The sequence below is a fragment of the Misgurnus anguillicaudatus genome, chromosome 6 (assembly GCF_027580225.2).
Source record: "Misgurnus anguillicaudatus chromosome 6, ASM2758022v2, whole genome shotgun sequence".
NCBI classification, from domain to species: domain Eukaryota; kingdom Metazoa; phylum Chordata; class Actinopteri; order Cypriniformes; family Cobitidae; genus Misgurnus; species Misgurnus anguillicaudatus.
The window spans coordinates 23,162,368-23,175,000 of record NC_073342.2 but is presented as its reverse complement, the minus strand read 5'-3'; the positions used below and the strand labels follow the sequence as shown (position 1 = coordinate 23,175,000).

At 36.7% G+C, this 12,633-nt stretch overlaps 1 protein-coding gene across 5 annotated transcripts in view; it reads left to right on the top strand.

The window, feature by feature from the left end:
* cib2 (calcium and integrin binding family member 2) overlaps positions 1-12,633 on the top strand; it is a 43,953-nt gene that overhangs the window by 24,627 nt on the left and 6,693 nt on the right. For all 5 annotated transcript variants that reach the window (XM_073868807.1, XM_073868810.1, XM_073868809.1 and 2 more), the window contains one exon: positions 5,792-5,903. In XM_073868807.1, coding sequence (XP_073724908.1) covers positions 5,835-5,903 — 69 coding nt within the window. In that variant the 5' untranslated portion in view covers positions 5,792-5,834. The remainder of the gene's footprint in view (positions 1-5,791; positions 5,904-12,633) is intronic.

The window sequence follows — 12,633 nt, the reverse complement described above, 5'->3', positions numbered from 1 at the left end:
AACAGACATAGACAAACAGGCAGACAGATAGGTATGTGACCAGCAGATAGATAGAGATAGATAGATAGACAGACAGACAGACAGATACACAGACAGAGCCCCTTTAGGTACAAATGTGTACTTTTTGAAAGGGTAACAGACTTTGTACCATGTCTTCTGAGAGTGCAGATACTTAGACGGATAGGCGAACAAATCCTGTTAGATTTTTATTCATAAAATTCTAGCAACTACAACCCCCTCTAATATTTATACAGTGATTAATGAAAGCATATGTACAGTTGACAAATCAACCCCCCCTCATGTTCAAAGCAAAATTACGCCCTTGACTGCAACAGTAACGAAAGGCCTCAATTATCATAATGAAACCCCTCCTACTGCTTTAAAAAATCCCCTGGTGACTCAACATGGGTCATAGACTCTCATGTGACAGTGAATAAGCCTCACAGCAGTGCATGGGTGTCGTGCATTCAACTAGTTTGCTGCTTGCTTTTAACATTCTTCTGTTAACAGCGTATCGAGTAACCTGATAGACTAACACACATAACCTGCGTGTTGACAAGCTGTTGCCCTCTAAACTGCAATGCGAGAATTCTCGCAAATTCTCCCGCCGAAAGACGCATCAATGAGTTCTCGCTTATGTGACGCATGTGATGGGATGAAAAATCCATGCATCTATTAACTATGCTTGCACACGTAACGCAAGAGAGTTAATGAGATGTTTAATGCATTCATTTCTAATGGCCATTACAGGCTCTGTTTTTCCTTCAGCAATGAACCATTATGGGTTTTTATCTTCTGTCCCCAGAACGCTTTGTTACCTTCTGCATCCATTACCAACAAAGACCCATGCGCCGGGTGCTGTAATGCACCAGGATGCTTTAAGTCAGCTGCGACACATTTCACATAAAAATTTGCTGAATTGTTTTAGATACATGCGGCTCTCACCATATTAGATCATGACTACAACTGTGTAAATGCACATATCGATCACTAAATAAACTCAAAATATGAATCGTTTTCTATCACAAAAGTATCATTTTGCTTTAGAAGACATTTATTAACCCAATGGATTTGTGCCATGATGGATGGATGCGCTTTTAAGAGCTTCGAAACGTTAATCCCCTTAAAGTGTGTTACAAAGCCAAGAAGAGCTTTAACATAACTCAGATTGTGTTCAGCTGAAGAAAGGGAGGCATATACATCTGGGATGGCATGAGAGAAATTTCATATTTGAGTACTTAGCAAGCACCATTAATTATTCCTGCCATTTTTAGTCCTCAAACAGCTACAGCCCTGATTTGCATAAAAACTTTAGCACCTGCTCTCGACTGATGTTATCTTTCATTTCTATGATGGGAAGCTGTCATCCGGTTTTCTGTAAGTGGTTCCGGCTCTTATGTAAGACGCGCCAACCAGGTGTGATTCATGTGGATGAATTGTCCCTCTGCAATGACACCGAGATTGGTTTTGATAACGGGTCCAGTGAAGCACGGGAAACAAAATGAACAATCACTGGCAAACCTAATGGAGTCTTATACTTTATCACCTACATAAAACACTCTCTTACTACTGTTCGTCTGTGCACACTGGCGCAATCCGCCACGCTGCTATACAAGGTTAGCGAAGGGTTATCGGCAATCGTTATGAATTGGCTTGTCTTGCCTTGCATCCTGATTGGATACCTTTGGTGCAACATGAGATTTCTCTCTACAGCAGAAATAAGATACAGTATTGAGTACAATATCACAACAGGCTTCTCTAATAAACTCTCTTGAAAAGCTTTTTATTATAACACACGTGGGTGTAAGTTATTAGTTACTGGGTGTGATTTAACTGTCTGTTAACAGAAAAATATCACAGATCACACCTCAGTTGTAGTTTTGTCACAGACTTCTGTAGTTAAATAAAGTGTCATGTGTTTTTATGCAGACTTTTTGTAGTTACATTAAGTGTTCTGTAGTTTTGTTGCAAAAATCTGTAGTTACATTAAATATTCTGAGTTTTTTGCAGAATATGTTAGCTACATTAAGTATTCTGTATTTTTGTAGCAGACGTCTGTAGTTTCATTGAGTTTTTTGTAGTTTTGTTGCAGATTTAGTATTTTATTGCAGATTTCGATAGTTACAGAAAGTGTCCTGTATTTTTGTTGCAGACTTTTGTATTTACATTAAATATTCTGTAGTTTATTCTGTAGCAAAAATCTTAAGTTACATTAAATTAATTATTTTGTATTGTTGTAGCAGACATCTGTAGTTACATCGAGTTTTTTGTAGTTTTGTAAGTTTTTTTTTTTTTTGCAGACTTAGGTACACGAAGTTTACTATTGTGTTTTGCAGACTTCTGTAGTTCCATGAAGTGTCATGAATTTTCTTGCAAACATCTGTAGTTAGTTACATTAAGCATTCTGTGGGCTTTTTTATGGAATTTGGTATTAGAAATTAGAAATTCTGTATTTTTGTAGCAAATGACTGTAGTTTTTTTTTTTTGTAGTTTTGTCCCTCACTTCTGTAGTTACATTATGCATTCTTATGCATAATATTTATGCATGTAGTTTTGAAAAAAATTATGCATGTAGTTTTGACTTCTGTAGTTACATTATGCATTCTGTAGTTTTGTTACATACTAGTTACATTATGCATTTTCTAGTTTTGTCACAGACTTATGTTATTGGATTAAGTTTTTTTTTGTAATTGCATTGAGTTTTTGTAGTTTTGTCACAGACTTCTGTAGTTACATTTTGCATTCTGTAGTTTTGTCACAAACTTCTATAATTTGATTGAGTTTTTTGGAGTTCTTTAGCAGACAACTGTAGTTACATTATGCATTCATTTTTGTCACAGACTTCTATAGTTACATTATGCATTCTTTAGTTTTGTCACAGACTTCTGTAATTGGATTGAGTTTTTTGTAGTTTTATCAAAGACATCTGTAGTTACATTATGGATTATGTAGTTGTGTCACGGACTTCTGTAGTTGCATTGAGTTTTTTTGTAGTTTTGACATAGACTTCTGTAGTTACGTTATGCATTCAGTAGTTTTGTCACAGACTTCTGTAGTTACATGATGCATTCTGTAGTTTTGTCACAGACTTCTGTAGTTACATTATGCATTCCTTAGTTTTGTCACATACTTCTGTAGTTACATTATTCATTATGTAGTTTTGTCATAGACTTCTGTAGTTACATTATGCATTATGTAGTTTTGTAATAGACTTCTGTAGTTACATTATGCATTCTGTAGTTTTGTCACAGACTTCTGTAGTTGCACTGAGTTTTTTGTAGTTTTGTCATAGACGTCTGTAGTTACATTATGCGTTCTGTTGTTTTGTCATAGACTTCTGTGGTTACATTATGCATTCCTTAGTTTTGTCACATACTTCTGTAGTTACATTATTCATTATGTAGTTTTGTCATAGACTTCTGTAGTTACATTATGCATTATGTAGTTTTGTAATAGACTTCTGTAGTAACATTATGCATTCTGTAGTTTTGTCACAGACTTCTGTAGTTGCACTGAGTTTTTTGTAGTTTTGTCATAGACGTCTGTAGTTACATTATGCATTCTGTAGTTTTGTCATAGACTTCTGTAGTTACATTATGCATTATGTAGTTTTGTCACAGGCTTCTTTAGTTAGTTACAATATGCGTTCTGTAGTTTTGTCGCAGACTTTTGTAGTTGCATTATGCATTCTGTAGTTTTGTCACAGACTTTTGTAGTTAAGTTATGCATTATTTAGTTTTGTCACAGACTTTTGTAGTTACATTATGTATTCTGTCGTTTTGTCACAGACTTTTGTAGTTACATTATGTATTCTGTCGTTTTGTCACAGACTTCTGTAGTTACATTATGCATTCCGTAGTTTTGTCACATACTTCTGTAGTTACATTATTCATTATGTAGTTTTGTCATAGACTTCTGTAGTTACATTATGCATTATGTAGTTTTGTAATAGACTTCTGTAGTTACATTATGCATTCTGTAGTTTTGTCATAGACTTCTGTAGTTGCATTGAGTTTTTTGTAGTTTTGTCATAGACTTCTGTTGTTACATTATGCATTTTGTAGTTTTGTCATAGACTTCTGTAGTTACATTATGCATTATGTAGTTTTGTTACAGGCTTCCGTAGTTAGTTAAATTATGCGTTCTGTAGTTTTGTCACAGACTTTTGTAGTTGCATTATGCATTCTGTAGTTTTGTCACAGACTTTTGTAGTTAAGTTATGCATTATTTAGTTTTGTCACAGACTTTTGTAGTTACATTATGTATTCTGTTGTTTTGTCACAGACTTCTGTAGTTACATTATGCATTCCGTAGTTTTGTCACAGACTTCTGTAGTTACATTATTCATTATGTAGTTTTGTCATAGACTTCTGTAGTTAAATTATGCATTATGTAGTTTTGTAATATACTTCTGTAGTTACATTATGCATTCTGTAGTTTTATCAAAGACGTCTGTAGTTACATTATGCATTATGTAGTTTTGTCACGGACTTCTGTAGTTACATTTTGCATTATTTATATTTGTCACAGACTTAGGTAGTTGCATTGGGTTTTTTGTAGTTTTGTCACAGACTTCTGTAGTTACATTATGCATTCTGTAGTTTTATCAAAGACGTCTGTAGTTACATTATGCATTATTTAGATTTGTCACAGACTTCTGTAGTTACTTTATGCATTATGCAGTTTTGACACAGACTTCTGTAATTGAATTGAGTTCTTTTTTGTTTTGTCATAGACTTCTGTAGTAACATTATGCATTCTGTAGTTTTGACACAGACTTCTGTAGTTACATTATGCATTCTGTAGTTTTATCAAAGACGTCTGTAGTTACATTATGCATTATTTAGATTTGTCACAGACTTCTGTAGTAACATTATGCATTCTGTAGTGTTGTCACAGACTTCTGTAGTTGCATTGAGTTTTTTGTAGTTTTGTCACAGACTTCTATAGTTACATTATGCATTCTGTAGTTTTGTCACAGACTTCTGTAGTTATATTTGGTGTTCTGTATATTTATTGCAGACTTCTGTGGTTACAGGCAAAAAAATTTTTTTTTCGCAATTTTATGTAGTTACATTACTGTTCTGTATTTTTACAGACTGTAGTTACATAAAGCTACATCAGCTCCCATTTCTACCAGCCATCACCTGTGTCCCTTGCTGCAGCCCTGGTTTTACTGAACATCTGCTATCTCATCTATGTTTTTTTTTCTGCTGCACTGTTACAGTGTCTGCTTCCCTGTGTCTAGTTGCCATGCTCAGAATGAGTCATCAATTCACCGCTGGCTGGCAAGCATCCAGCTCTCTCTGTGCAGAGCAAATAGATAAAAATGCCATGCAGAAATCTGCATGCTTAGCTGTAAGCAGCACTGCTTTTTTCTTTTCTATTGGTTGGCAAAACTCATTTATTAATTTCACCATGTTTATTAATTTTCTCAGTTAATCTTCTTAGTTAACCTTGGCTAATATCAACTTTTTTTTTGCTTTGCTAAACAATAAATAACATTACATCAGTTTTCTGTTTACATTTTGCTATATTTCCTTCCAAAATATCCCATTTGTAACTCACAAGACTCATGCTGTCTAAATTGTTTCCTTTTTCTGAGTAAATCAGTAGATTTATAATGTACATTCACACAGTACATTGGTCTTCTTCTTTATTACATTTCAAATGGTCCGTTTTGTTTTACTCTCATTTCTCATTAGCTGTGAATAAAATTAATGAGGTCTCTTTCAAAGGATGAGTCGAGAGGAACTGCAGTAAAACCATCTCCCCTTTCTCTGCATTGCAGTTTGCATGGAAGATACCACGAACTGGCTCCACATTTGGTTCCCATGGACTACACCAATGACCCCGATGTTAAAGTCCCTTTAGCTCTCATAGTCAACATGCCAGAACTGAAGGTAATCTTAATTCACCAACTACTCATTAGTCATTTACTGCTAATAACAACATCAGCTTATGTGAAACAACAGAGTTCCAAATCTTCGTCCAGGCTTTTTGATATAATGTTGTTTTCATGTCATGTCCTTACATTGCAACTTTCCTGCCGTGTGTAGTTTGATGAAGGCTCTTGTTAAGCAACAGAATGCTTGTGCAATGAACCTGCACAACATTTTTAGTTTGATATCAAATATAATAGAGCGAAAAAGTTTTTATTGTGCAAAATTGTTTTTTAATGGGCACCCTGGCTGAGGTGTTTATATGATACAGCACAGCCGATGAGAGTGCGGGACATTATGAAAGTACATCACAATGCTTATGAAAGTTAATGCAGCATGAGACGTTGCCATATTTCAGTGTTTATTATGTTGCATACTTTTAATCCTCAAGCATAAGATACGACCAAGAAACTCTCCCAATACATATTTTTCACATAAAACTCATGCAATTACATGTATGCATTTGGCAGAGACTTTTTTGCATTTAAGGTATACATTTTTGTATCCATGCATTCCCTGGCAATCAAGTCCAGGATCTCGGTGTTGCTGGCTACAAATTGTGCAGGTTTTTTAGGACATTACACACTTATAAGCATATGTTAAAGGCGGAGTGCACAATGTTTGAAAACGCTTTGGAAAAGGGAGTCGGGCCGATTACCAAAACACACTTGTAGCCAATCAGCAGTAAGGGCCGTGCCTACTAACCGACATCCTTGCCGGGGTTGCGTATGTGTGGGGCGGGTCTATCAAAAGAAGGTCCAGATTCTATTGGGGTAGGGGCGTGTTTGTTTAGGTGATTTCAAATATCAACATTGGCTTTCAAACATTGTGCACTCCGTCTTTAAATATAGTAGTTTAACCTCCTAAGACCTGAGCTTTGATTTGTATTTTTTCAGATTTCTACCATCTATTGGGTGTTAGGAATAATCAATAAATATAATAACCAAATTGTTTCTTAAACGTGGACAATTACACTGCTTCATGTTCTGTGTACAACAGGTTCCAGTTACACAGAATTAATTATGGTGCAAACAACAACAAAAATTGATGTCCACATATGTGGACATCCAGGTCTTAGTAGGTTAAAGGGACACTACACTTTTTTTGAAAATATACTCATTTTCCCGCTCCCCTAGAGTTAAACATTTGATTTTTACAGTTTTGGTAAAAAACGGGTCTGACGGTATCACTTTTAGCATAGCTTAGCACAGTCAATTGAATCTGATTAGACCATTAGCATCGCGCTCAAAAATAATGAGCGCGATGCTAATAATAAGTGTTTCAATATTTTTTTCCTGTTTAAGACTTGACTCTTCTGTAGTTACATCGTGTACTAAGACCAGCTGAAAATTAAAAGTTGCCATTTTCTAGGCCATTTACGATATTTTTCTATTTAAAACTTGACTCTTCTGTACTTACATCGTGTACTAAGACCGACGGAAAATTAAAAGTTGCCATTTTCTAGGCCGATATGCTAGAAACTATCCTCTCATTCTGGCGTAATAATCAAGGACTTTGCTGCCGTAACATGGATGCAGGAGGCGCAATGATATTATGCCATGTTACGGCAGCAAAGTCCTTGATTATTACGCTAGAATGAGAGGATCGTTTCTAGCATATTGGCCTAGAAAATGGCAACTTTTAATTTTCCGTCGGTCTTAGTACACGATGTAACTACAGAAGAGTCAAGTTTTAAATAGGAAAAATATCTAAACTCTTTGGGGGTTTTTTAGGCGCAATGCTAAAGGTCTAATCAGATTAAATGGAATATGCTAAGCTTTGCTAAAAGTGGTACTGCCAGACCTGGAGATCAGCTGAATGGATTCCAAGACGGTGAAAATCAGGTGTTTAACTCTGGTGGAGCTGGAAAATTTGCATATTTAAAAAAAAATGGAGTGTTTTTTAAAAAAAACTAGTGCTTTCTGAATAAATGTAATGTACAGATTAGCTCAGCTCTACAGATGCTTCAAGGATAACAAAATCTTTATTTAGTGAATTTGCTGTGAATTGTGCATACTTCCACTGTCCTTAGTTAGAGGTTTAAAGATACAAGAGGTGCTGAGCCCATGACCCAGACCAGCTTACATATGTTCAGCATGGATCAATCTATTCATTTTGCTATCTGTATCAGTTTCCATTGAAAAACTACAGGTGCAGAGATATTTCCCGTCCCTTGTTAAAAAAAAACGGCAGTGACTCTGCCCGGCAGTGACTCTCGCAACACTTGTACTTTGATATCAAATATAATAGGCAGTTGTTTTTATAGTGTGAAATTGTTTTTTAATGGGCACACTGGCTATTCAACGAGAGCATTAATCCAATGAGAGAATTCGTCTGTATATTATGCTACCATTAGGGTAATAATGATGTCACTACATAGAGGAAGCAGTTTATTGGTTCAATTTCTCATCATGGTCACCCTGAAGCAGTTTCAGATGATTCATCATAAGTCTATCAGGTGTGTTTCAGTTGGCCACTTTCATTAAAAGCCATTTTAAAAATCAATCAAGGTAATAATTTGATTCAAACATCCCATCTTTGTAAAGCATCACCACAGATTTCCTGGAACGGATAAAACGTGGAACAAAGCGTGATGACATTTGTTGGTCATGGTGCATCATTGACATCATTCTTGTTGTGTTTTTCGATGACATTACTGGTAAAGGTCATGGGTTTGACCATCAGGAAACACACATGGTTATAAAATGTATAGCTTGAATGCACTATAAGTTATTTCCCAGATGCATAAATGTAAGAATCTCTCTACGGCATCTGTCCATATATCGCTAATCTGAGCTCACCTTTCCTCAATCATTCTGAAACTTCCTTCAGCCCGTCTGAATAAGTTTGATGTTTCACTTTCATTACATCTTGGTTGTGCGAGACATAATTTCACCAACCCTAAAGCCGTCACATGGCAGCTATAAACCCCCCTCTGAGAGGTGGATGGTGCTGATGGAGAGCAGTCATGTTGGGATTGATGGGCCCATGACAGTTTCCAGTTTCCAAATGTCTTCTCAACCTTCATAAACGTAAATCTCGGTCCACTTCAGCCCAAGCCTGTGTGATAATTAGCCTGTTCGTGCAAGTGTTGTAATTCACGGCACCTCAGCCTACCAGAGTGATGTTTACCTGATTCCTGATGGTAACCACACAGTTGATGTAACCCATTGATTGCCATAGTAGGAAAAAAATACTTTGGAAGCAGTGGCGGCTCGTGACTGCTCTTTCGAGGGGCGCAAATTCAAAATATGTGTTCGAAGTGTCATGTGTTTTGCAAATATGTGTTTGTTGTGTCATGTGAACCATTTGCATCACGTGTTTTGTCAAAATAAGTGCCTGCTGCACCCGCATCAAAATCGTTTATGATAAAAGAGACGCTCACGTTCACAAAATGCACGCAAGACTAAACTCTGATTACGCATGAGATTATGCGAGTATCTGGCAAACGCGAGCGTCTCTTTTATCATAAATCCTTTGGACGCGTCTGCAGCAGGCAGTTATTTTGACAAGACACGTGATGCACTCGACGTGCCGAACATATATTTTGAAATTACGAACCACACACATGACGGGCCACATACATGTTGTGACGAACTTCGCATCGTGCGCCCTCAAAAAAAGAACAGTACTTCGTAACATCCCTTATAAATTTAATCATGGTTTTATTATAATAAAAGTGTAACGACTATTGTTTGGCATACTTTTGGCAAAAAATATGGTTAAATTGTGGTTACTGTAGCAAATACAAGGTTAAAGGATAGTTCATCCAAAAATAATAAACCCTCCATGGCTTTCTTTGATCTACTGATTTAAAAAGCAGATTTTTGTACGACTCAAGGGTAAATATGATACAATTATAAAACATTGATAAAATTATCATTTTTTTATTCCTTCACTGCAAAAAATGATTTTCAAGAAAAGTTTCTTAGTATTTTTGTCTTGTTTTCAGTAAAAATATCTAAAAATTCTCAAATTAAAATGCTTTTTTCTTGATGAGCAAAACGATCCAAGAAAATAAGTCTAGTTTTTAGACCACAAATATAACATTTAAGTGATTTTGTGCATAAAACAAGCAAAAAAAACTGCCACTGGGGTAAGCAAATTTTTCTTGAATTTTTCTTGAATTTAGTGTTTAAGAAAAATATTAGTGCTGGGCAAAGATTAATCGCGATTAATCGCATACAAAATAAAAGTGTATTTTAGCATAATATATATGTCTGTGCTGTGTGTAATTATTATGTATATTTAAACACAGACACATACATATATACATTTCAGAACATTTTTATTTATACATCCCTTATTTTTGTTTATATATAATATAAAACTAGAAATAAATATTTATACACATGTAAATGTCTCTTAAATACATACATGAATGAGTGTGTTTGTATATACATAATAATTACACACAGCACAGACATATATATTATGCAAAAATACACTTTTATTTTGTATGCGATTAATCGCGATTAATCTTTGCCCAGCACTAAAAAATATTCAAACATTTTTTGCTTACCCCATTAGCAGATTTTTTTGCTTTTTTTATGCACAAAATCACTTAAATTTGACTTATTATCTTTTGCTCATTTTGCTCATAAAGAAAAAGCATCTTAATTTAAGAATTTTTTTATATTTTTACTGAAACAAGACAAAAATACTAAGATTTTTTTTCTTGAAAATCATTTTTTGCAATGTTTAAATTGTGGTAACCATGGTTTAGTAACCCAGCTTTTTGGTTTAATTCATAGTTAAACCATGGTTAATTTTCATAAAGGATGGCAAACTCTAGGAACCCCCCGCAACTCCATAGCATAATTGAACTGGGTTTTGTATAGGCAAACCAACCTGATCTCACGAATTTCCGTGTTATATTCACAGAATATTTTGCTCATTTATACGTGTCTTTGTCACGGATCTCCGCATTTTTCCGTGCCCGTACCACAGACTTTCTGTTCCGTGTCAGTTTCACTTATTGGTTACTCAATTGTTTTTCCTATTTTCTTACCATTTTCGTGTGGGTTTGGGGTTAGAACGACTTTCTGTAACATAAAATGACATCCTAACCCCAACTCTAACCTTAAGGTCAGACACAACTGTTTAAAAATGGTATAAACCAATAGTTAAAGTGACATCCTAACACAAACTCCAAATCTAACCCTAAACCCATGCGAAAAAGGTTTAAAAATAGGAAAAACAATTGAGTAACCAAAACATGAAACTGACACGGAAAAAAAGTCTGTGGTACGGGCACGGAAAAATGCAAAGATCCGTGACAATGACACGGATAAATGAGCAAAATATTCCGTGACTATAACACGGACCTTTGTGAGATCATGTGGAGGCAAACACTCAAAACTTTCTTATAGTGAATTGGATAATGTTGGGAGAGCTGAAATCTCACGCTTGACCCCAGATCGCTGTGTTCATGCTACAGTGGTGTTTCTAGAGCTGTTGAGTCAGCTTTTGTAGAGCATTAAAAATTCCTTTAGGTCAGTAGGCAGTAAGAAATATATGAGCGTGAGTTTGGGGAGTCAGCCTTTTTACATTTTATACAACGAATCTGCTGAACACATGCTTATGTACAACCATCGGCACACATTTATTCACTGTCACCTACAAATAGAGGCATATTTTGAAGATTGCTGAATATATGGTGTTGTTGTATAGCTCAACTGGAAGAGCATTGGCTAGAAACGAAATTCTAGTAGGTTTGATTCCCAAGGAACAAGCACACTGAAAATATGTATAGTTTGAATGCACTGTAAGTTGCTTTGGATAAAAGCTTTTGCCAAATGAACATCAAATAGTTCCATACTATACTGTATGCTACACGCTGGTACCTATCTTTTTCTAAATGGTACATATAAGGACCCTTTAAAGGTACCGTCCCAGTGACCAAAAGGTACTACTTTTGTACCTTTTTACTGTGAGTGTATTTGTTTTGGTGATCAGAGGCGTCATGCCCATTCAAACTAAGGGGGCACGTGCCTGTCACGGTTAATCCGTGTCATGTCTTGTCTCTGTTCCGATTGTTATCACCTGGACATTCATTGATTAATTACCTGCCTCATCACACCTGTTTGTCATTTAGTCTGTGTCTATATATACCTCTGTCTTCTGTTTGCTCACGGCTGGATCATTGTCTTCGATACCCTGTCTGTTTCCTGTGTTCATGTTCCTGAGTTTCTGTATTCACCTTGTCAGCCCTCGTGTTTTTATTATTAAATGTTATTTATTTGGAACCTTGCGTATGCGTCCTGTCTCTCCTACCCGGTCGTGACAGAATGATCCAGCCAAACTGGACGCAGCGGGTTCACGGAGGGCGGCTCCCCCAGGAGTTTCGTTGAGGGGGAGTAGTGACATCGGGGTTCATTCCCCATCAGCCCCGATGTCTCTTGGGGACCACCGTGAGCGATCGCTCGCTCCTGCGGGAGGAGGATCGGCCCAGGCGGTCCCCCAACGGTTGAGTCGTCGTCGACGGTCCCTCGGAGGACCACCATCCTGCTCGCAGGGGGATCCGGAACGGACCACGCCCGATCATTTCCCCGGGGTGGCTACCGAGGGTCTCCGTTTCCGCGAGGGGATGGGAGATGATTTCCGGGGGCATCTGATCGTCGACGATTCCCAGGAGGGGGGTAATTCGCCTGCCTCGGTTCTCGGAGCGATCGCTCCGGTTCTCCTGGCG